Genomic DNA, 22,713 nt, shown 5'->3' with positions numbered 1-22,713 from the left:
GGTACGCGCGCGTTAAATATAACTACGGGAACGGAACACGAAAACCCGGTGGGGGGTAACTCTCCACATTGATTCAGTATACACTCGTCTTGGAATCAGTCGGTGCGATGCGCGCGCTTTTTCTACCCGTCACCGCGCTTTTACTCTTCCATTATGGGGACGCCGCTCGCATACTCGGCCTCTTTCCCCACACAGGCAAAAGCCATCAAATGGTATTCGAGCCTTTACTGAGAACGTTAGCGGAAAGGGGCCATCATTTGACCGTCGTGTCCTTCTTCCCTCTGAAAAATCCGCCAGAAAACTACACCGATGTCAGCTTGGAAGGTATCGCTGCAGTTGGAGTCGAGACTATCGATTTGGCCTGGTTCGAAGCGCCCAAAGGATTTTTAAAGTTAACAGGAGTTAGCACGATTATCCAGGTATTGAATGCATTCGCTCCACTGAATGAGATGGCAGTGAACGTTTGCTCAAAATTAGTGAGCTGGCCACCGCTAAATGAGATCTTGAGGAACGAATACGACGTGGTGCTGGTGGAGAATTTTAACAGTGATTGCATGCTCGGTCTGATGCACATCTATGGAATGAAAGCGCCGATCGTTGCATTGTCATCAACTGGTTTGATGCCGTGGTCGGCCGAACGTATCGGTGTTACTGAAAATCCATCGTACATGCCAGTACTAACGTCGACCATAATAAATCCGTACTCATTCTTGGAGAGATTACAAAATACGTTCCTGAGTTATTATTATAGAGTGTGGTTCAAATATGCAGTGCAAGTAAAAGAGCAAGAGATTATTGAGAAGCATTTTGGTAGAAAGATTGTGGATTTGAACGAGTTAGGGAAGAATACGTCGCTTATGCTGGTGAACCTAATTCACAGTTTGAATGGAGCCCGACCCTTGCTACCGGGATTAGTGGAAGTTGGTGGGATGCACTTGGATGAAACTGTGAAACCTATACCGCACGTAAGTAAATAATTATGTAACTATTATCTATTCTTCTAAATCATCCTACTTAGATTAGAGGAAAAATATAGTACATTGTAGTACATAAATCAATAATATTAGCAACACGTATGTGACTAATTTAATTACCGGACATTTATTAAGCCTAACACGTTATGGAATGCCTACAGAGGTACGGACATTATTGAATGACAACCTTCTTCATATGATATACCTAAATGATATTAGTCCTTACATATACTTAGATGTACATAAACCTATCCTACTTTTTAGGTCACATTTAATTTACTAGTATGATTTTGTTTTCCAATAAATAAAAATTTGTACATGCAATTATATACTAATATTGTTTTTATACAAGAAAGTGTTTCCATTTTTATTGTATTTGTTGCAACACAGTTTCTACATGCAGATGGATTGTATTGAAGTGTGGAAGATCGTATCCATATAAAAAGATTACTTATAATGTAATTAACGAATAATAAGACTAAGTAATGCCTACAATTTAGTTTAAATAAGAATAAATAATTGAGACGCAAATTAAGAATCATATTTATTTAATTATGAAAAATCACGCATTTGGGAAGTCTATTTACAATTAAAATTCGATTGACTGAATTTTATTGTTATCGTAAGGGAATCAAATATTCGAAAATTCAGATAAGTAGAATATATGAAGAAAAGCCATTTTTGCATATCATAGTCAGCTCGCCTGCACAGACTATGTTATTGATTTGTTATCATATGTTTATTACACTAATCAATAATATTGTGAACTGAATTACTTCCAATTGGCAATTAAACGGGGTTGTTTATATTACGGGGTGTATTTATACAAGTAAGTAGTGACCCGCCATACCTTCGGACAGATAACGTTATAACTTTATCCTGTTTGTCTGTCTTTACCTACAGATAAGTATCTCTGATTTCTTTGATAATAAAATTGTTAATTACACCCCTGTTTCTCAGTGATCCTGTTATTTCTATAGCTAAAAGTATTTTAAAATTAGTTTACAATTCATATCAGTATTAGATATCAGTTTATTGAGAACACTGTGGCAATAATGATATTTTAATAACCTTGGATAATTCACACAGCACCATGTAGTCCAAAGCTAAGCAGAGCTTGTGTTATAGGTTGATTATTGAGTTTGTCCTATGTTATTGATATCAATATTTAATTAATTTTTTATATACACACAAACCGATCTTTTAAACTGAGATACGTTACGACTTCGACTTTGAACAAAGAATTCATCCTGACCCTATCGCCTGTACGATATAATAGATGCCGGTTTAATCACCAACAAAAGCATTCCCAAAAGCATTGACGTCAGACAGACGAGACTATAACAGAAGTGCAGGTAAACCAAATCCCTGAGTAGGTAGTAAAACCATTACGCCGCCCCAAATAAATAAAGGGTTGTCTGGTTCCGTTTCTGCAGGAAAATAATGATTATTAAAAAAAAACATCACCCTAAATAACTCGCACAGAGCCATCTAGTTCCGCAACTGAAAACCCGCAACTATCAGAAAGTAAGCCAGTGTGCTAAACCGCTACATTGCCGAGGTCGTTATACATAATATGTATTAGTGTGTATTATACATACAAAACGTCAGACTCTTTCTGACAATGTTCCTAATATTTCCTCCAAAAAAACAAAATTTAGTATGCAGTCACCACTCGTGTAAACTCGTTGATTAAAAAATATATCAATTCATCGGGAACTTATGGAAATACAGATAAGAAAACAGATAGCGAAAATATTTCGTAACGTTTGCTTGACTCCAGCAGAATTACGTAGCATCTTCTATAAACATCGGGAAAGCACCACCCTAGTGAAACGAATTATATATTGTTAGTGTCATATGACATATTATAATTTGATATCAATATACGTCAATATATATCGGTTTCAAGTAATTCCATGTCGCAAAACGTGACTCGTCAAATTACGTTATTAGTAATTAGATCGAAAGTTATATAATACTGAAACAATCGCTGTTTTCATATAAATGAACCTTGCCCCTTTCCATATGTTACATGTAGGTATATCCGTAGGTACAATTAGTATCGAAGACATGGTGGCATAACGCGCCGCGCACCGGTAGTACAGTGCTCGACTTGGTGTTAATCACATCGCGCGATGCGCGTAATATTTCTTTCCGTCGTCGCGCTCTTCATATTCCACAATGTGGACTCCGCGCGGATTCTCGGCCTCTTCCCACACACCGGCAGAAGTCATCAGATGGTGTTCGAGCCTTTACTGAGACACTTGGCAGAGATAGGCCATGAAGTCACCGTCGTATCATTTTTCCCCCAAAAAAATCCGCCTGAAAACTACACTGATGTCAGCCTGGCAGGTATCGCCGAAGTGGGTCTGGAGACAATTGACATATCAGGGTATGAGAACAGGAATGAATTTTTAAAAGCAACAGGTTTAGATAAGTTTATACAGCAGTTCTCAGAGTTTTATCCCCTGAATACGTTGGCATTGCAGATATGCTCGAAACTGGTGAAGTTTCAGCCACTGGAAAATGTATTGAAGAAGAAATACGATGTGGTATTGACAGAGAACTTTAACAGTGACTGTATGCTCGGCCTGCTGCATGTCCATGAAGTGGAAGCTCCAGTAATTGGATTATCATCGACTGGTATGGTGCCATGGTTACCAGAACGCTTCGGTGCAAGCAACAATCCATCCTATGTTCCTTTACTGAGTTCACCATTCACAAACCCAATGCATTTTATGGAACGAATGCAAAACACGTTTTTTAATCTGTACTATAAATTGTGGTATCGATATACTGTACAGGTGAATGAACAAGAAATAATTGAAAGGCATTTCAATAAGAAAATCATAGATTTAAGTTTGCTTGCGAAAAATATAACTTTGATATTGGTAAATGGATTTCACAGTCTGAATGGAGTTCGAGAGTTATTGCCCGGAGTGATAGAAGTTGGTGGTATGCATTTGAATAGGATTGAAAAACCTATACCAAGTGTGAGTATAAAATATATGTATCTATGAATGTTATATATAATTTATAGAGAAAAAAAAACGAGTCACTTCATACTATGTTCATTATAAATTTATACAACAATTTAACTATGCATCTACGTAAGAAAGTTTACGGAATTAAGTAAGTATTAAACATTGTAAATTAAAACTATATAAGTAGATTTTGCGTACTTTAACAAGAATATTATTATAATGTAAAGTAATAGTATTATTTCTGACAGTAACAAACCATAAAACAAATTATCTATGTCGACAATGTGACTTATTCCAAAATGAAAATCTACATACATTTACATTGTTGGTCAGATTTATACTTTTAACAATAATTTTACAATTAAGCACCTTTTCTCTCAGTAATAGAGTGTGTTTCTGAATAAAGCTTTGATAAAAAGGATATTAACTCAAGAATAATGTACGAGAAAAGGAGCAGCGTCAAAATACTTCTTTTCTATACAATTACTATGGTTGTCGAAATATCGCATACCTATATGTACCTACACATAAACTCTGACTACTATTGCACCACACTAAGTGAATATGTGTATGTACATTATGTACTTGTATTTACTTATCTATTATTATTATAAAGAGGAAATATGATTATTATTTGCAATGTACAAACCCTATGCAGTACTTATATAGAAGTCCTAGTAACTGATACGCACAACTTGGTTTGAGTTACATTTTCCCCGTTTTTGCATTTACATTTATCATTGATGCTCCGCTCCTATTGGTTGTTGCGTGATGATATATAGCCTTCCTCAGTAAATATCTTGATAATTGAAACAGTAGTTTCTGAGACTACCGCGTACAACCAAACAAACAACTACTATATAGATTTTAAGTTTCTTTCACTTGTATCGTCGTAAAAATAAAACGTACCACAATTAGGAACAATAATTTATTATAAAAAAATTGTAATGTACAACAACTGTCATAACGTGCGAAACTGGAGCGTCTCGCTAGTATTATTGATATTAATTATCATAAACAAATGAGTTCATTTCATATTATTTATTACCTACATTTTATTTGCCATTAATTATTAATTTCCATTATATATTCCTATTAACTCTAACTTCTATAGAAAATCTATTATACTACATTACAGTTATAGTTGCAATAAATGTACTTATTTGCAAAACAAATAAGTACATGTCTATCAATTATATAACAACCAACGTCCATACAAGCTTTAGTTTGTTTAAATATATGACGATTGATTTAATTAATTATTTATTACTACTACTTACTAATACCGGAGACTTCGTTTTTTTAGATAAATTGTAACCTATGTGGTCTCCGTGACAGCCTCGGTGGTCTAGCGATTTAGCATACCGCTTCCGATGGTCGCGGGTTCTATTCCTCGCACGGCACCGACTTGTTTTCATAAGTATGATTGTTTGTCTCAGTGTAGATATCTACGAAATAAGATAATATATAGATTCTTTATCTACGAAAAAAATTATCTATGTATTATCTATTGTAGTACCCATAACGCAAACTTTAGCTAGCTTAACGGCACTGTGTGAATTGTACTTAGATTATTATTATTACTATGTCCACCTATGTGATAAAATCTTGAAGAGCTATCGACCTAACATACACGGCTCCTTTACGTTTCTAATATTATATAGACAATAACAGTCTTTATTTATAAATGCATAAGTGCTACAATCGTGATGTTAACCAATGACATTGAACTAAAGTGCACTATAAAAGTCGGTCTTTATTCAATCTTTCACTAACACCCGGGTAGGATTATATATATGTACATACATATACATACTCGTAGATATATGTTTATTTATAAATAGGTATAATAACTACATAATCTCAGTCTATTAGCCAGCCAGACTTTATCTTTCTAGTGACGATTAGATAGGTGCTATAATTTGTGTTATCTCTAAACACATCAGTAATTTATTATCTATTATAATATTTTATTATTATAACTTAATTATATATGTATATATAAATCAGTGTAAAGGTCTTCACTCATGACAATGAATCACTGCGACAACGACAGCGAGTGTGTTACACAGAATAACATCGCCTAAATTTGAATTAGTTTTATTTATTTACCTTTATACATTACTGGAGGGAGACATTCCTCCGATCGATTCTCCGTACAATACAAACGGGGATCGAAATTACGACTGCCTGAGCCTAGGCTGGAACCCTTAGCGGTGCCTTCAGAATAAAGTTGTATCCGTCAGGTGGGAGATGACCTTCAGCGGCTCTGTATGTAGTTCCGCGGGTTTTGAGTGCCATCTGCACTCGCCCCCTATCGTAAAGGCATTAGAATAGCCCGAAAAAGTAGAGGTAGACTGTAAAAACTCTTCATTTCCACCCCCAACCAACTTGCATTGTAAGATGTGTTTCGGTTATAGGATGCACGTTTGGCAGAGAAATTACAGGATAACAGTCATGACATCTTAGTCTTCTGGAATAGCAATGCATGAGTGATATGATGATATGGTTGTCACATAACGTGTTGTGACAACCATATCATCATATCATTGTGATATAAACGATAGTGATGTTCATGTATACACACGATGTTACTGCTTCCATCGGATGGATGGTCAGCTTGTTTGCCAATCAAATTACATAAAAAACACCTACTCGTGCTTGTATTACATTAATTTAGTATCCAATAAAATCTCATAAGTCATGGATCCTAAGAACGGTAAACACACAAGTGTTGCTCTATGTACCAGTTATATGCAATAATAACGTCGTTTCTCTATTTACCAGTCATATGTAATAATAACGTCAATACTTCGATGTAATGTTTATACATCAGATGAGCCTAAATCTATTTATTATTTACAATTATAGAGAAAAGACAGCGTAGGTACTTTAAGCAAGTCAACTGCAAATGGGCTATCATTTTGTCTACTACACACTAATTCATATTATTCCATTATTTCCACTAATTTAGACGTCTCCTCACAGAAAAAAATATTCATAAAAAAAGGAAAATCCAGAAAAATTATTCAATAGCAAATAATAAATTGATTTATTAGCGAATCAGTATTCGCTTTTATGCGAAGAGGCGGCTGAAAAAGGCGTACCACCTGATTTACGCCGAAACGTTCTATTATTCTGTGCGAGTGCTGTAGTTGTAATGAGTTAATACCTTAATAAGTAAAATGTCAAGACATAAAGTGTGATGAATAGCCTCAGTTATTTCTATACTAACTACACAATTATAAAGAAGTAGATCGTTGCGACTATATCCTCTTAAATCTACAATAATGATACAGCACTATGGTATGTGGCCGGCACTAATGGAAAGTAATAGTAAGAACATGAGGTCGGGTCAGTTAGTCCATAATTCAGTTAGAATTAACAAAAATATTCCCAAGATGCACTGTGTGGAAGTCATTCTGACACAGTACATTGCTAGTATTGGGGTCTCTAATACCCAATACTAACAATATTGTCCCATTTAACACTATTATCAGTCGAAGTATCTGAATATCTTAGATTTCGAATGCGTTAAAATTTTGATTGCGTTGTAACCCTTAAAAACTATATTTTTTCCTTACTTATCCCTATTTGTCTCCGTTTATTTTTAACTAACTAAACCGCTCAACTTCGTCTGTGTCATATTTTGCAACATTTTACAGCTTCACTCGTATTGATCATAACGTGATGTTAACTTATAGCCTCAATAAATATATTAACCAACTTTAAAAGGATTTTCAATATCGGTTCAGTAGATCCAGAGATTGACCACCTACCTACAAATCCACAAACTTACAAATTTTACGTCTTTATAACGTTACTTAATATCAGACTAGCTCCTAAGAAAAAACACCTTATCGTTTTTTTAATTTTAATAATAATTTCCTATCGTTTTATTTTTAATAATAATTTCTTGTAGGTACTTCATAAATTTGTCGATCGTAATACATATTTATATCAGTAACATATTCATTTATTATGAAGTAACCAAATATCCAGATAGTACTATTCGGAATACTCGAAGATTCATATAGTATAATAGTTTATTTTAGTCTTATAGTATTTAACCAAGAATTAATTGGCTATTAGCTGGCCGTTCAGCGCTATAGGTACATTGTCCTAATTCCCGATCAAATTCCATGAATTGATACGTACTAAATTGAATGATTTTCAACCCAATGAATAGAATGAAACAAACTGGAATTTAAAAGAATATAGTTTTACTGTCACATTTAATTATTCTTATATTTTATTCCTCATCGAATCAATAATAAATGTCGAAATGAATTACCCAGGCGAACAAATAATGACATTGTAAGAGTTCTCTTCCTACTAAAGTTTAACGCGCTTTGACAACTTAATTGAATAATCTAATTACAAATTATTAAACGGACAATTACCCTTTCAATAGGTACTCTCCTTTATGTTGTGTAAATACAATAAACAGATAACTTTGCGTCAAAACTCGACCGATAACCTAATAACTACATGAAACACTATTGCTATGATAAAACAGAATGAGACATTTAATCATACATACGCTGCAATTCAGTATACTGTCTGCTTTTGTGATAAAAAGCATTGCGTGATGCGTATTGTCATTATATTGTATATTATTATTGTAATACTGCATAATGTGAATTCTGCACGCATACTAGCCCTCCTTCCGCATACCGGCAAAAGTCATCACATGGTCTTTGAGCCATTACTGAAGGTACTAATAGAAAAAGGTCACAATGTCACCGTCGCATCTGTCTTTGCTGTTAATGTACCTCCAGAAAAATACACATATGTTAGTCTTCAAGGCATCGCTGAAGAAGGAGTAGAAACTATACATCTAGCTGAGTACAGTGATAGAAACACGTTCCTAAAGGCAGTGGGTGTAGACGACCTGCTTCTACAAGTAGAAGCCATTACTCCACTAGCTGATATGGCTCTGGATATATGCAGCAAACTCGTGAACTGGCCATCACTGAAGGATGCATTGAGTAGAAATTATGATGTGGTACTGGTGGAATATTTTAATAGTGACTGTATGCTCGGCCTGTTGAATGTTTACAAAGTAACAGCACCGGTTATTGGATTGTTCTCGAGTAGTTTATTGCCTTGGTCAGCGGAACGCATCGGTGTCACAGACAATTTTTCATACCTAACAGTATTCACTTCTTCGTTTAAAAACCCAAATACGTTATTAGAAAGATTAGAATCAACAGTTATGAATTGTTATTTCAAAGTGTGGTATCGGTATGCAATTCAACTGAAAGAGCAGAAGATACTTGAGAAACATTTCGGTAGAAAAATTGTTGACTTAAATATTCTTGCAAGAAATACCACTTTGATGTTGACGAATACATTCCACACTCTGAACGGAGCTAGACCCTTGCTGCCTGGACTGGTGGAAATTGGTGGCATGCACTTAGATCAAAGCGAGTATCCTATACCACTTGTGAGTACTTAGATTTTTTATTCAGTGTTAAAACGAACGAGAACAAAGCGCTCTAATTACAGCGTTTAGTTCTTAATTAAACCTACCAGCGATTATAAAACTACTAAACTAGCTGAATTTAATACGAATTAAGAACAAACATAAGTAAATCATAGACCATCAGACTTGTGTAATAGACTAATCTTAGCTACACCTATTTATGTTACTATACTACCTGACCCCGCGAACTCCATTCCGTCTCAGAATTACGTCTCAAATTATATGTCATTGGTTTTTTGAAGTATAGTTACGCAATAAAATTCTGAACAAACCTTATTTGAAAGGTACGAACAATTTGTATAGGAAAAGAAAGTTTTTATTATTTTCTAATCAATCTGTTCGTATTTTCTCACCACTTAAACCTTCTTTGGAGTTCTATAAATATTTCAAAAACGAAATTAGCCAAATCGTTCCGATGTTTTTGAGTTTTATAGATTTATATAGTTAGATATATACCTGAGACCTCCTGAGATTTCCATCAATAATTATCTATATCCACCTATAGTTTCATGATACAACTAATGGATAAACAGAAAATTTGGGTATTTATCAGGTTTTATAATAAAGAATTATGTGACAAATAAATATTGACTGGTATTAGCTATAAAATATACAAAGGGTTGCAAATCTCCACAGCTTTATGCACTTAATCGGTTTTAATTACGTATAACAAGTTCCTGTTTACAAATTACTTTTTTATGAGAAACTGTAAGTCACTGTAAGGGTAATAGGAGTTAATAAGAATAGAGTAGCCATAGTGTTGAAGGCCAGTGTGTTATTGCTAACGATTAAACCAATTGCACTCACAAATATAGGTTAATTAACAGTCAATAGAAACGTAATAGCTGTGCATGGAAAGATAACAATATAGGTAAGTGCCTAGTTAACCAACACGACATACTTTAAATTTATTTTTTTCTGTACTGTATAAATAGAACAATGATATAAAATCACGGCTATCATCCCTAATAGGGTAGACAAGAAGCGTTGGCCATTGTCGATGCTGTGATGAACACAACACTTGACAGGAACACATTTAGCTGAGTAGGTATGGTATGATAGACGATGTGGTTTAAAGTATGTATAAGTCTTTCTATTTGTTGTTGTCTTCTCAGGACTATGCGGAACAACATATCCAATTGGACGTGAATGAAAATCACGCGCTTGTCAAAAAAAAGTCGAAGTTATTATTCTCTCATTATCTTCTAGCACATGCTTTTTCACGATCGAGGGCGATCTCAACAAGAGAGTAAAAATCATAATAAAAGTCGTCTGAAATAGGTGAGACTGAAGTGGGCTCGGTTTCACTTATTTTAGGAGTCAGTCAGCTTGTTCTGTTAGCTGTGTTTTCGTAATAGGATCATATTAGGCAGTGAAATTACAGGATAAGAGGCATGATATCTTACTCCTCTGGAATGATAACCCATGAATGGTCACGTGTATCACATGATAATGTGATGTCAGTAATCTGTAGTGCTGTTCATGCACGAGTATATAAGCGACGGTTACTGCTTACCAGGTGGGTCATCGGTTTGTTTTACAATTACATTACATTTTGGTTTACAATTCCTTTTAAATGATTACTAAAAAATAAAAAAATCTCGAATAGAAAAGGTACTCAATTGCTTGCTTACAAAATAATATTTATAAATGGACTGTCTCTATATCTACGTTTTGCTTTGGTAATTATTGTATTTTTAAATATCGTACACTTAAATAAATGTGACACAGCATGGTTCCCGGATACTAATTTAGAACCACACACCGTGGCATCGTGGGTGACAATTAATATGAAACGAGAACTGGACATATCCATTTATCTTAATAAATGATGATTGCTAGAGTTCTCTATTTTATAATAATATATATCTAGACAATTCATACAGCGTCATCTAGTGTTATTAGGTACTAGACAACTGATATAAAAACACAGATATTTTTTTAAAATACATACATAATATACATAGAAAACACCCAGACCGATACAAGCAATCATACTAATGAACACAAACGTTTGTACCATGCGAGGATACGAACCCGCGACCATTGTTAGTAGTATTATAATAATATATACGTAATAGTGTAAAGTGGGAGCTCAAATAAATATTTTGATATTTGCAATAGACTTTTTATATCAAATATGAACAATAATAAACATGTCTTCACAGATTTTTATTAAATCTGTGAACACGTACAAATGAATTTGGGCTCACATTGTCTTCAAAAATAAGATAGTCTTATAATATCAATTTCAAATGGCTTTGGTTAGCGTCAAACTGGTTTGGTAAAGAATTTTATTTCTACCTTTTTGTTCCCACTGGTTATCCAGTAATTATGGGGTAGCACAACAGGCAAAATACTGCGGGCCCACGACCCGAAGCGATCCCTGGATCGAGACGCAATGAGCACAGGAAGAATTTTTTATTCATATTTATATTGATTCCATTTATTATATTAATGAGAGTTTAATATAAAAGTAAATATAAAATTTAAAAAAAAAAACTAAAATATGAAGATTTTTTAAATAAAGAGTATTAGCATCATACTATAAATTTGCATGCATTTGCATTGCATGCACCTCGTTCCCTGGTACAACAAACAAGCTATGAAAATGTAGTGACCTCTAAACTTACTTTATCACCTCACACAATATATAATACACTATAAGTAGCCTAAACACCAGGGGGCGTGCGTGTTATCAACCCTATAGAAACCTTATACCCTTCTGCAGATTTTACTGTTTGAATTCTATATTCATCCAGAGTGACATAAGATAGATATCATTAATTAATGAAAATTCTTTATTGTTTTTCTCCGTGAATAAAAACAAACATTTACATGCACTGTTATGTACAAATATATGTAGAAACATACTCCAATGAGCAAGATAAAGAGGCAACAATAGCATTATCGCTGAAAAGCGATTTCTTCCAGGCTATATATTATGTCAATACAAGCTGTGACCGTGATATCATCCGCATGAAATTTATAGCCTATGTGTTATTCTGATGTACTGTAATGCTTCATCAGAATCAGTTTAGTAGTTTTTGCTTAAAAGATTAACACATCCATCCATAGTCACAAACTTTCTCGTTTATAATATCAGTACGATAAGATAAACCAACAAGGTTAGAGTTCTGAAACAAAGCAGGGGTTGTAAGTATTTGGTGGGAAGTGTCAACTGCTAAAGGATAAGGCTCATTAGAAGATTATAACGCAGTCGGCACACTTGAAACTTCCGTGCGGGCCCCCATTAGCATATTTATAGATATCTACTGGTCTTACGCTTACTCTTTGTGAGTTTTGAATACATTAACATAATATATAGTTTATGTCACTCTGAAATAAATTACCTTTTAAACGCTGAACGATTTTCATAAATCAATGCAGGTTCTGAAGTTTATTCTCATCATAACAAAATATAATAACTTTCTTCATATTACGATTAGATTTTACATCACAACATCCATATGACTGTCACTTTCTAAATAAACACTGAAAATGTAAATACAAAATCAAACTATATACTTTAATTTATTGTTTTTTTATAATTATATAATATATAATAGGTCAAGTATTCCTGCAGGACTAAGGCCTGTGCCTCTGAACCCTGTAGTTTCACTGTCATATTTTACCCCAACCAAAACAGCTTACAAAGCTACTAGGTACAAGCTATAGGTGAGACAAAGGTTTGTAACCACGACTTTGTACTAAGTCTACTTAGATCCAATATTAATAATTCTGCTTATATTAACTTTAGAACATGAACCTATTGTATACCTATGGTATACCGATAACACAATGTTCGTTTAATATCAGTTAAAAAAATCTTGTCACGGTGTTTGTTATCGAAGTTCCTTGACCGATTTTTAAGAAATTTTAATGTATATTTGGTAGCTCTAAGAGTAGCTCGTAGGATATTTTTACACCCCTGGGTGATAAAGGTGGCCCGTATCCAGAAATCTTACTAATATTATAAACGCAAATGTTTGTGAGCTGGATTAATATTTTATTTATTTAGAATCAATTATTACCAACATACATATAAATAAATTTGAACACATAAATGAAATGATATCACACAAATGATTTTTTATTTGTATTTCAGTATGGATGGATGTTTGTTACTCTATCACGCAAAAACTACTAGACCGATTTTGATGAAACTTTACAGTAATATAGCTTATACATCAGATTAACACATAGGCTATTTTCACGCGGGTGAAACCGCGGTAGGGTAAGTAATTTATATGGCAAAACATTTCGGAGTTCCGTTTATTATTACTACCTACGTACAAACAACGCTCCTCTACTCCGCACTCGTGCTTTATCACATTTTGCGAGTCTAGTTCGCATTTATGCTTCTTATCGTAACTTCATTCACCGAAAGCTAACAATTGATAATGCACGTATTATGCCGGTAAATTTATAAAATTGTTCAATTAAAGAGTTATAGGTAATATTTTTTTAGATTTGCAAGTGCGTTCACTTCGCATATAAATTTTTGACCCATAACTGGGCAAGGTCAAAATTATTGACTGTGCGCTAATATAAATGAGACTTGTCATAAATATATAAAAAAGGCTATAGAAGATATTTTAGATTTTGTTTTTGAATAATGACCAAATTCTTTTTGTTTGTCTAAATGAAGACAAATTGTATGAATGAACCGAAATAATTAAAGTACTTAATTTCAATTTAAACAACTAACCTTTTATTTTTCTATTATGATTAGATTTCATGATATTTGTGTTATGAACTATTTATTGGCCATATCATTTAACGTTCAACGTTTGTTGGTTTGTTCATTAATGTTTGCCTATATCATTAAAGTAGGCCCGTACATACAATTCAAATATAAACTTGAAGACGGACAATGTATTAAATTTGACTCTTATTCACTGTTACATTTGCCAATTCTGGTCCGAATCTGATCATTCCTTTAATAGCAAGGGTTTTAAAACATCGTATTGAAATATCCTGTCAGTAATAATATTTCCCATGATCTTTTTACGATTTATTTCGCCTGAAGGTTTGTATATTTGTTTAGATCGACTGAATTTTACAGACACTCGATAGAGCTGAAATTTACTATACCACTTTTTAGTAATATAGTATAGCAAAGCAAAATGGTGGACTTGAGACCTGAAAATAAGTATTAAATGAGAGTGATGAAATCACATGAAAATAAGTATTAAATTATAACACGCTATTGTTATTTTTTCCAGTACATAGAAAAGTTCCTGAACGAGTCGGAGCATGGTGTTATTCTACTGAGCTTTGGCTCCCTGATAAAGACATCCACGATACCAAAACACAAGGAAGAGATGATAATAAGAGTTCTCTCTAAGTTCAAGCAGAGAGTCATATGGAAGTACGAGGACAGTGAAGAAGAAGGCACTCTTGTAGGAAACGTATTGAAGGTCAGATGGATACCACAGTACGAGTTATTAAGTGAGTATCACATCTCCTCTACGTAGAATGGCAAGCAAGGTGTTACCTGATGATAAGTGGCAACAGTCACTTATACCTACTTCTAATATAAATATATAAGAATTGTACTAGCACAGACAACACATTATCAAGTAACAACCGCGGAACAACTTATGCATTGCCATTCCACCAAGGTCGTAGTCTAGCGGCCGCGGGTCCGATTCCTTGGACGGTACAAATATTTGTGTATTATTTATATTTAGGAGGATAATCGTCTGTCTTGATGTTGTTGTGTTTGCCTAGTAGCCCTAATACAAGCTCTACATCACTTGGTACTAGATGAGGCTGTGTTAAATGACCAGGGATATTATTATTTTTTTTACTGTGCCCCTCTGAGTTACAGAACGATCCCGTTTTGTCTCGTTCATTACTTTTAAATTTTAGTACAAGCAGCAATTGTATTAGAGACAAATAAAAATGATTATTATTATTATTCCGGAGAACTAAGATGGTACGTCTCCGTACTCTATAATTTTACTGCCTTTAACCAAAATACTGCTTACTAAACAAGCTGCTTGACGCCTAATATAGATGACACAGAGGTCCCCACACAAATTAAAATTCAAAAATCATTCATTCATGTTCAAGAGTATTTTAGGCGCTTATTAACGTCAAGTTTTTTTTATATTAACATTTTTCCCTACCGTCCAATTGATTTAACTTACCGCTAACAACTTTGTATAAAGTGTACGGGACCGTATAAATGATAGTGAATCCTCTATAAAATCCGTTGCATGTTCATTAAGCGGAGGAGCAGAGTAGACGAATACAAAGACTTTCTTTATTAGATATCTATTAGAATATATATTTTTAATTAGTTATATAAATTATATTGAGGGCTTTAGTGGTATAGCGGTTTAGCACACCGATTTACTTCCTATGGTCGCGGGTTCAATTCCTCGCACGGTGCAGACATGTATTCATGAGTATGATTGTTTGCATCGGTCTGGATATTTTCTATGTATATTATGTCTGCATTGAACAAAATATCCAGGTATTTATATCAGTTGTCTAGTATACCCATAACGCAAGCTCTGCATACCGTGGGACTAGATGGCACTGTGTTAATTGTCCTAGGTAATATATTAGATACTATTATTATATTTCCTCAGAACACAAGAAGGTACTCGCGTTTATTGGACATGGCGGTCTGCTCGGTATGACGGAAGCGGTATCAGTCGGGAAACCAATGCTGGTGGTGCCATTTTACGGTGACCAGCCAACCAACGCAGCGGCTGCTGTCTCCATAGGCTTTGCCAAGAAAATCTCATACGCTGACTTCACCGACGAGTCTCTCTTCGAAGCTATCCAAAGTGTTCTGAGTGCTGAGTAAGTAATACCACAGATAAGATAATATTATCATTTTAGATACAAATCCAATTAATATAATAAATTTGAAAGCTGAATTAGGTATATTGTTTTATATTTTTGTTAATAACGCTTAAACTAAGGTTTACGGTTTACTTAAGGTTAAATTAAAATAAGGTGGGTAATTTAAAAATAAATATACAGATAGATTATTGAACATAAAGATAATAATAATTTAAGTGACGTTCATTAGTGAGTGAAGTTCATTAGCCCTATTGTTACTAGGTACCTACTGCACATAAGGGTTTGTACCATGTCTTATAAATACACCTTTGTTCCAGGATGCGGCTGAATGCTCGTCTGGTCTCCAAAATGTGGCACGACAGACAATCAAAACCCTTGGACACAGCAGTGTACTGGGTGGAGCGTGTGATCAGGTGGGGTCATAAGGACCCACTACACTCCCCTGCAAGGGATTTGAACTTCATCCAGTTATCGTTGTTGGACGTGGGTGCTGCTTTTGCTGTGATCATTATCCTATTAGTTTTAATTTTAAAGGCATTCGCGTCTCTCATATTACGCGTTATAAAAGTTAGTTTACATGTAAAGGAGAAGAAACATTAGATATTTTTTATCGAACTCAAAACAATTCTAAGATATTTGTAAAAATTGTAAATAGTGTCTAAAATAAATGAAAACGCAGTTATATAAATAAACATTTATCAGTTATAGAAAGTGTTTATAAAGATTTAAATTGCTGGAGTAATTTTTTAATGGCTATAGTTTAGAGATGAATAGGCACATCATGAATAAGTATTCAATAGGATTTCATTTACTTTGTATAACTCACTAAATTTAATATGCCTTTCACGATGAGAATGGTTAATAAAGCAACGAATAATTTTTTATGTGATATCCATTCTCGTAAAGATTGTATTGTAATTACTATTTGTGTGTAAAGTAAAATCTAAATTTAAAATTGTTTCAGCAAATATAATTTATTCATAGTATCGGACTGAATATATTTAGGATAGAAAAGAATGTATGGCCTTATGATATTAAATCAAAATAACTACTTATTTATTTTCTTGTTTGGGATATCGAAGTTGTGATGCATTATAAATTTTACTCGACACTAAAGTTGTTACTGTAAAATCCAATCCGCTTAAGAATCACGCAGTCTGAATGTTGTACAGGCCGTGACAATTGTGTCTCGAGGGATGTAGGGGTACCTTATAAGCATCGCTATTAACATATTTCTTTGTTCATCATGGAAAATTTGGGGTTATAGGGTTATCTATAAAATTATTAAGTTTATAATCATAATATATATCTATCATATCTTAATACAATTTTCTACCATTGATGTCTTTTGATTTCGGTACATTAAAACTGTGATTATACAATTCTGTACAATAAGCTACCAGAATAAACAATTTACTATATTAGTGTTTACTTTTATTATTATTTCCCGAGATGATATATATTTATTTATAGATATATTATATATTAGTCGGACATTGCAACTAATGAAAAGTGCAGTATAAGAATAGCGACTAGCACGTTGAAACGATAATATGATTTCATGCATATTCATAGTTTGCGATAATTTCCTAAGTAGGTTTAAAATATATGAAATGTGGACATGTCAAGCGTTATGTGCGTCTTAGTCATGAAGGCATAATACTTATATAATAATACCCCTGGACAATACACAAAACGTCGACTAATCCCAAGTTAAGCAGAGCTTGTGTTATGCGATAACTGATTTAATCTTAGATTTTTTGTAATACTATACATAGCAAACAGCCAGACTGATACAAACAATCATACTCATGAATACAAATTTTTGTATCGCGTGAGAAATCGAACTCACGACCATTGGAAGTAAAGCGGTGTGCTAAACCGCTAGACCACCGAGGGTGAGGAATCATATATTCCTCACTCTCGGTGTACCACCATATAATACATGTATATATGCAGTACTTGCTTAATGTACAAACAACCAGTTAGTTGTCTTCTCGTTTAACTACGCCTGGTTTTAAGTTAAACCAGACGTAGTTAAAACTTTTAACCAGACACATTTTGTTAGCACTATGTATAAATAATATAATATCATATATTTCTTCGCAACTTTAGCACTGCCTTTCATCCCTATAAAAATATATTAAATAAAACAAACTAATTATATTTCACATAATGTAATTCGATTGGGTGACGTAGGAGCGTAAGCATAATACAGCAATATAAACTGAACAACTTATTGTACCTAAATTAATAAGCGTAACATAAATATAAAAAAATATTATAGCCAATAGCTTAAGCCACAGGAACATTTTTTAATAACCAATATAAGATCTTTATAATTCAACAATATATAAAATGTTTGAATAGACATTTAAGCAGCCAATTCAGCTTGAAGTTTATTTATTTTTATTGGGAGTATCTTCACCATCTCCTGACATAAGATATACTCTTCATGCATCATAACTGCAGCATCTTTGTCGTTCATGCATATGTCAACAACAGCACTGTATGAATCATAACTTTTCTGAACATGTCTTAATTGTGTATTTTTGTCTAGAGCTATCCTTTTCATACTATTTCTACCGATAAATGCGTATGCACTTATAACTGGCCTTATAAGTTCAAACTCAAGTTTTTTTGGCATCTGCCCATTTTTATTTCTGACGGAATTTAAAAAATTATCATAATTCTCTATACTTTTTTCACATAGCAAGTTTACTTTCTTCAAAGCGTGCGGTGTTGGCTTCTCCTTATTTATTTTGTCGAGTTTTATATTCAAAATATCGGAATAGACTTCACCCAGTTCGTACCATAGCTGCCTGCAATACTGCATGTAATATGTTGGATTAATCTCCTTTAACAAATCCTCCAGGATGTCAATACGACGTTTATGCATTTTAGCTCTACGTTCGTCATCTTCTTCAAAGAATGCTAGGTAACTGTATGACTGTGAACTATCCTGCATAAGTTCTGTATAATCAGAGGCTAGTACATCTGCTCTATAATACTCTTTTGCTTTATTAAGCCAAGATTGACAACTTAAAAATACCTCGCGTGCATCCTGGTAGGTTGATAAGAATTTATATCCTATTTTACTTTCATATTTCGTTACATCAATATCTGGGAATATTAAAGTCTTCATATCACCACCACAAATATTTTCAGTATCATCTAACTTCAAGTCTGACATGTCTGTAATAAAAAGTTACACATTATTTAATTCATATTGCATAGGAAGTATATTATTGTATTTCAATAACAGTAATGTAAGAAGCCAAAATTTAAAATAAAAATATTTTTGTATGCAAATTGTGTGTTATACCTTTGATAGATTTAAAACATTTTTACTAGAGTATTTTTAAGAGATTACTTACTAAGGCAAAATAGGTAAAATACTTTTCTCAGTTTGGCCACTAGCTTTTCAGTTTGCCTCTTAATAAAATATGGAGAAAATTATAGTTTCAATGATTTTTCTATTATTGATTATAATTTGAATGTTATAAGCGGGTATTATTATATTTTAAATTACCTGAAATAGCTTCAGTCAATGTTTCGTCATCACTCATGAGTCTTGCTTTTGACGCAGTCATAAGTAACAAGCAATATTTAGCCCAACAGCGTGCAACATCAGCTGATCTGTGGTTGAAGGTCTCCAATTTAGCCAAAGCCACTTCATCATTACTATCATTTCCTTTCAACTCTTCCTCATACTTTTCAAGAATTATTGAGGCTGCTGCTAAATGATGTCTGGACTGGAAGAACCCATTTTGTTCAGCAAACACCTGAGATAATGTTGCCGAGCTTAAAGACCAATCAATGGGTTCATAATCTGAATATTGAAGTTGTCGTCTCAATGTGACATGACAATAAATAGCAGATTTGAGATTCTCTTTTAAAGATCCAAACACTTGAGCCAAATAATACAATGTCAAAGTATATGCTTTTTCAAGTAACATAAAATCACCAATAAACGCCTCACCAGAGTTACTATTTCCATGATCGATAGTCAGAGGCATTTGTAAAGTACATTTAAATGTCTCATACAACTCTTTAGACTTGAGTAAAAAACTCTTTGCTTTCTCAGGCTCCTCTCTATTGGACCACAGAATACCTAAGTTATTATAGACATTTATTAATGTTGTTACCATTTCCGGCTTACAATTACCGCTGTCCTGTGTTAATAGATCCACTGCTTCCATTAATACTTTCTCGCTGGAAGAAAAATCTTCGGTTTCCATATCAATAATTCCAATGTCCATTAACACAGTTCCTAGCATGGCCTCAAACTTACTGCGGTCTAAATTATCCCTCTTTGCCACATTGGTAAGACAGTCGCGCATATTATTCAATAGTTCTTTAGCTTTGTATTTAGATAAATAAGGCTCATTCTCCGGGTCATGGTTGCTATCTACGTCTAACAACTTGCGTACTTTACCATAATTCTCTTTAAAATCCTTAATAACCTCAACTTCTGTCATTTCTGTTGTCTCAATCATATTTTAAATAGGATTATCTTATTGTAATTTAAAGTATTTTTAGTTTATAAATCAAGTACCATATAATTTTCAATTGCATCCATTTAAAATTAATATTTATTTTCTCACGTGTAGATTATTCAGTACACCTAAATTTTATTTAGATTTGAATTTAGTATAAAAGAAAATAGTTAAGACTATTAATTTTCTTCAATAATGAATAGAAATCATTAGTAATTAGAAATCAGTAATATTATGGTGTAGATTAGACACAACAGAGAGCACAGGATACTTTGAATAGTTTGAATTTTAGATATGTCAATTACTGTCAATATCTAAACAAAGTGGTTATTTGCCCAGTATAATATATTAAAATATGTACATCGGGCACAAATTAAATGAAGTAAAGAATTAAAAATTATGGCGAGATTCCCTCGGTGTGTACCCAATATCAATAGATTATTATATTATTGTTGCTCTTGCAAACCGTACTACTTATTTCGCTTCTACGACTCTTGACTGGTTCAAATCACAAACCCATCGATTTGAATCCGGTACAATTAAGAATTATAATAAGAAATATCTGTATGATTTAAAATTTAGCGTATTTTAGTCTCTGCTGTTACGAGATTACAATTGCACGAAAGGAAATTAATGAAGTCTGCTGGCGTCATTGCTAGCAGTGTACCATGTAGATAATTTTAGTGGATACATAAATATGTATCCACTAAAATGTAAATGCGTAATATGTCAACCTTATATGCACTTAATGTTAGAATGATTTGTGAGCTTATTCCAGAGACAGCCGATATCGCCAATACAGAGATATTAAAATATATAATGATCTTTAAATAGACAGACAGATAACAATAATAATTTAAATTGAGATGTTATATTTTTTATTATTGTTAACGGAACGGTCCACCTGCCTGCGATAAAGGTTTGCGCTGGCAGGGCCTTGGGCACTGGAGGATGATAAAATGAACATGAGGTCAGGTCATTATCCCAAAGTGGCGAATTCACGAGAAATTAATGGTTTCCAAGGAGAATGTCGGACCTCCACGTGGAGGTCAACCTGACATGGTACATTTCTAGGTTCGCAGTCAACATTACTAATAATTCTTTTCTCGCCGTTGTGTTATTATTACATCAGGCAAACTACGAGCACAATAGCATTCAAATCAGAGAAGCGATCAATGACATGGATGGACATGAATAGGATAGACAGCAACGGTCTCAAGTAAATTATATTCGCATACAAAATGTTTATCTATACGTATAATAAATAAAAATCACGGGATCTTACCACTTTTTATATTTTATTTGCTGAGTTCCCGATATTTCGGCAGTATTTCAACCACCATGATCATGGGTGAACTGAATATCGGGAACTCAGCAGATAAATAGAAGTCGAGGTAATATCCCGTGATTTTTACTAATATGTATAAATAATGAGCGCGTCAAATTTAAAACAGTATAAAATGTTTATCGTTATATCAAATTAAATTTCCGTTGTAATACTCCTTGACAGCGTCAATATAATCGCGTTACTGTCATATGACGTCATTTTCATTGACTATCATACGAAAATATTTAGTAAGTTACATAATTACCCAGTCACAATTTAAAGTATGATATCTTTAATGTATGATAAATGACGAACTACCAATCTTTAAGTTAGTGTTCTACGGATACGGAAGTCACAAATACTACTAAACTATTATGAATTACCTACTAGCTGTTACCCGCGACTTCATTCTACCCACCGGTCACAATGTAAACTATTTTATCATTAATAAATGATAAACGACAGGATGGATCTACCAATTTGTAAATTAGTGGTCTACGGATACGGAAGTGACAAATACATAGTACTAAACTATTTTGAATTACTAGCTGTTACCCGCGACTTAAATCGCATGAAATTTACCTATCTTTATTAATATCAATAGAAGTAACCT

At 33.5% G+C, this 22,713-nt stretch overlaps 2 protein-coding genes across 2 annotated transcripts; one reads left to right on the top strand and one right to left on the bottom strand.

Moving 5' to 3' along the window:
* Positions 1–13: 13 nt before the first annotated feature.
* On the top strand, positions 14–17,191 carry LOC131849412 (UDP-glucosyltransferase 2-like). Its single transcript, XM_059199488.1, has 4 exons — positions 14–965; positions 14,678–14,903; positions 16,055–16,271; positions 16,592–17,191. Exons 1-4 carry the CDS (start codon positions 108–110, stop codon positions 16,872–16,874), a joined length of 1,584 nt encoding a protein of 527 aa, XP_059055471.1. The 5' UTR covers positions 14–107; the 3' UTR covers positions 16,875–17,191.
* A 1,250-nt stretch (positions 17,192–18,441) lies between these two features.
* Positions 18,442–20,994, bottom strand: LOC131849415 (KIF-binding protein-like). Its single transcript, XM_059199493.1, has 2 exons — positions 19,807–20,994; positions 18,442–19,469 (listed from the first exon to the last, which is right to left on the bottom strand). Exons 1-2 carry the CDS (start codon positions 20,771–20,773, stop codon positions 18,649–18,651), a joined length of 1,788 nt encoding a protein of 595 aa, XP_059055476.1. The 5' UTR covers positions 20,774–20,994; the 3' UTR covers positions 18,442–18,648.
* Between the last annotated feature and the right edge of the window lie 1,719 nt (positions 20,995–22,713).

This window comes from Achroia grisella, unplaced genomic scaffold, assembly GCF_030625045.1.
Source record: "Achroia grisella isolate CSIRO2021 unplaced genomic scaffold, CSIRO_AGI_Agris_v1 utg642, whole genome shotgun sequence".
Lineage (NCBI taxonomy): Eukaryota > Metazoa > Arthropoda > Insecta > Lepidoptera > Pyralidae > Achroia > Achroia grisella.
The sequence above is the reverse complement of the archived record's forward strand: the minus strand, read 5'-3'. Positions and strand labels throughout refer to the sequence as shown.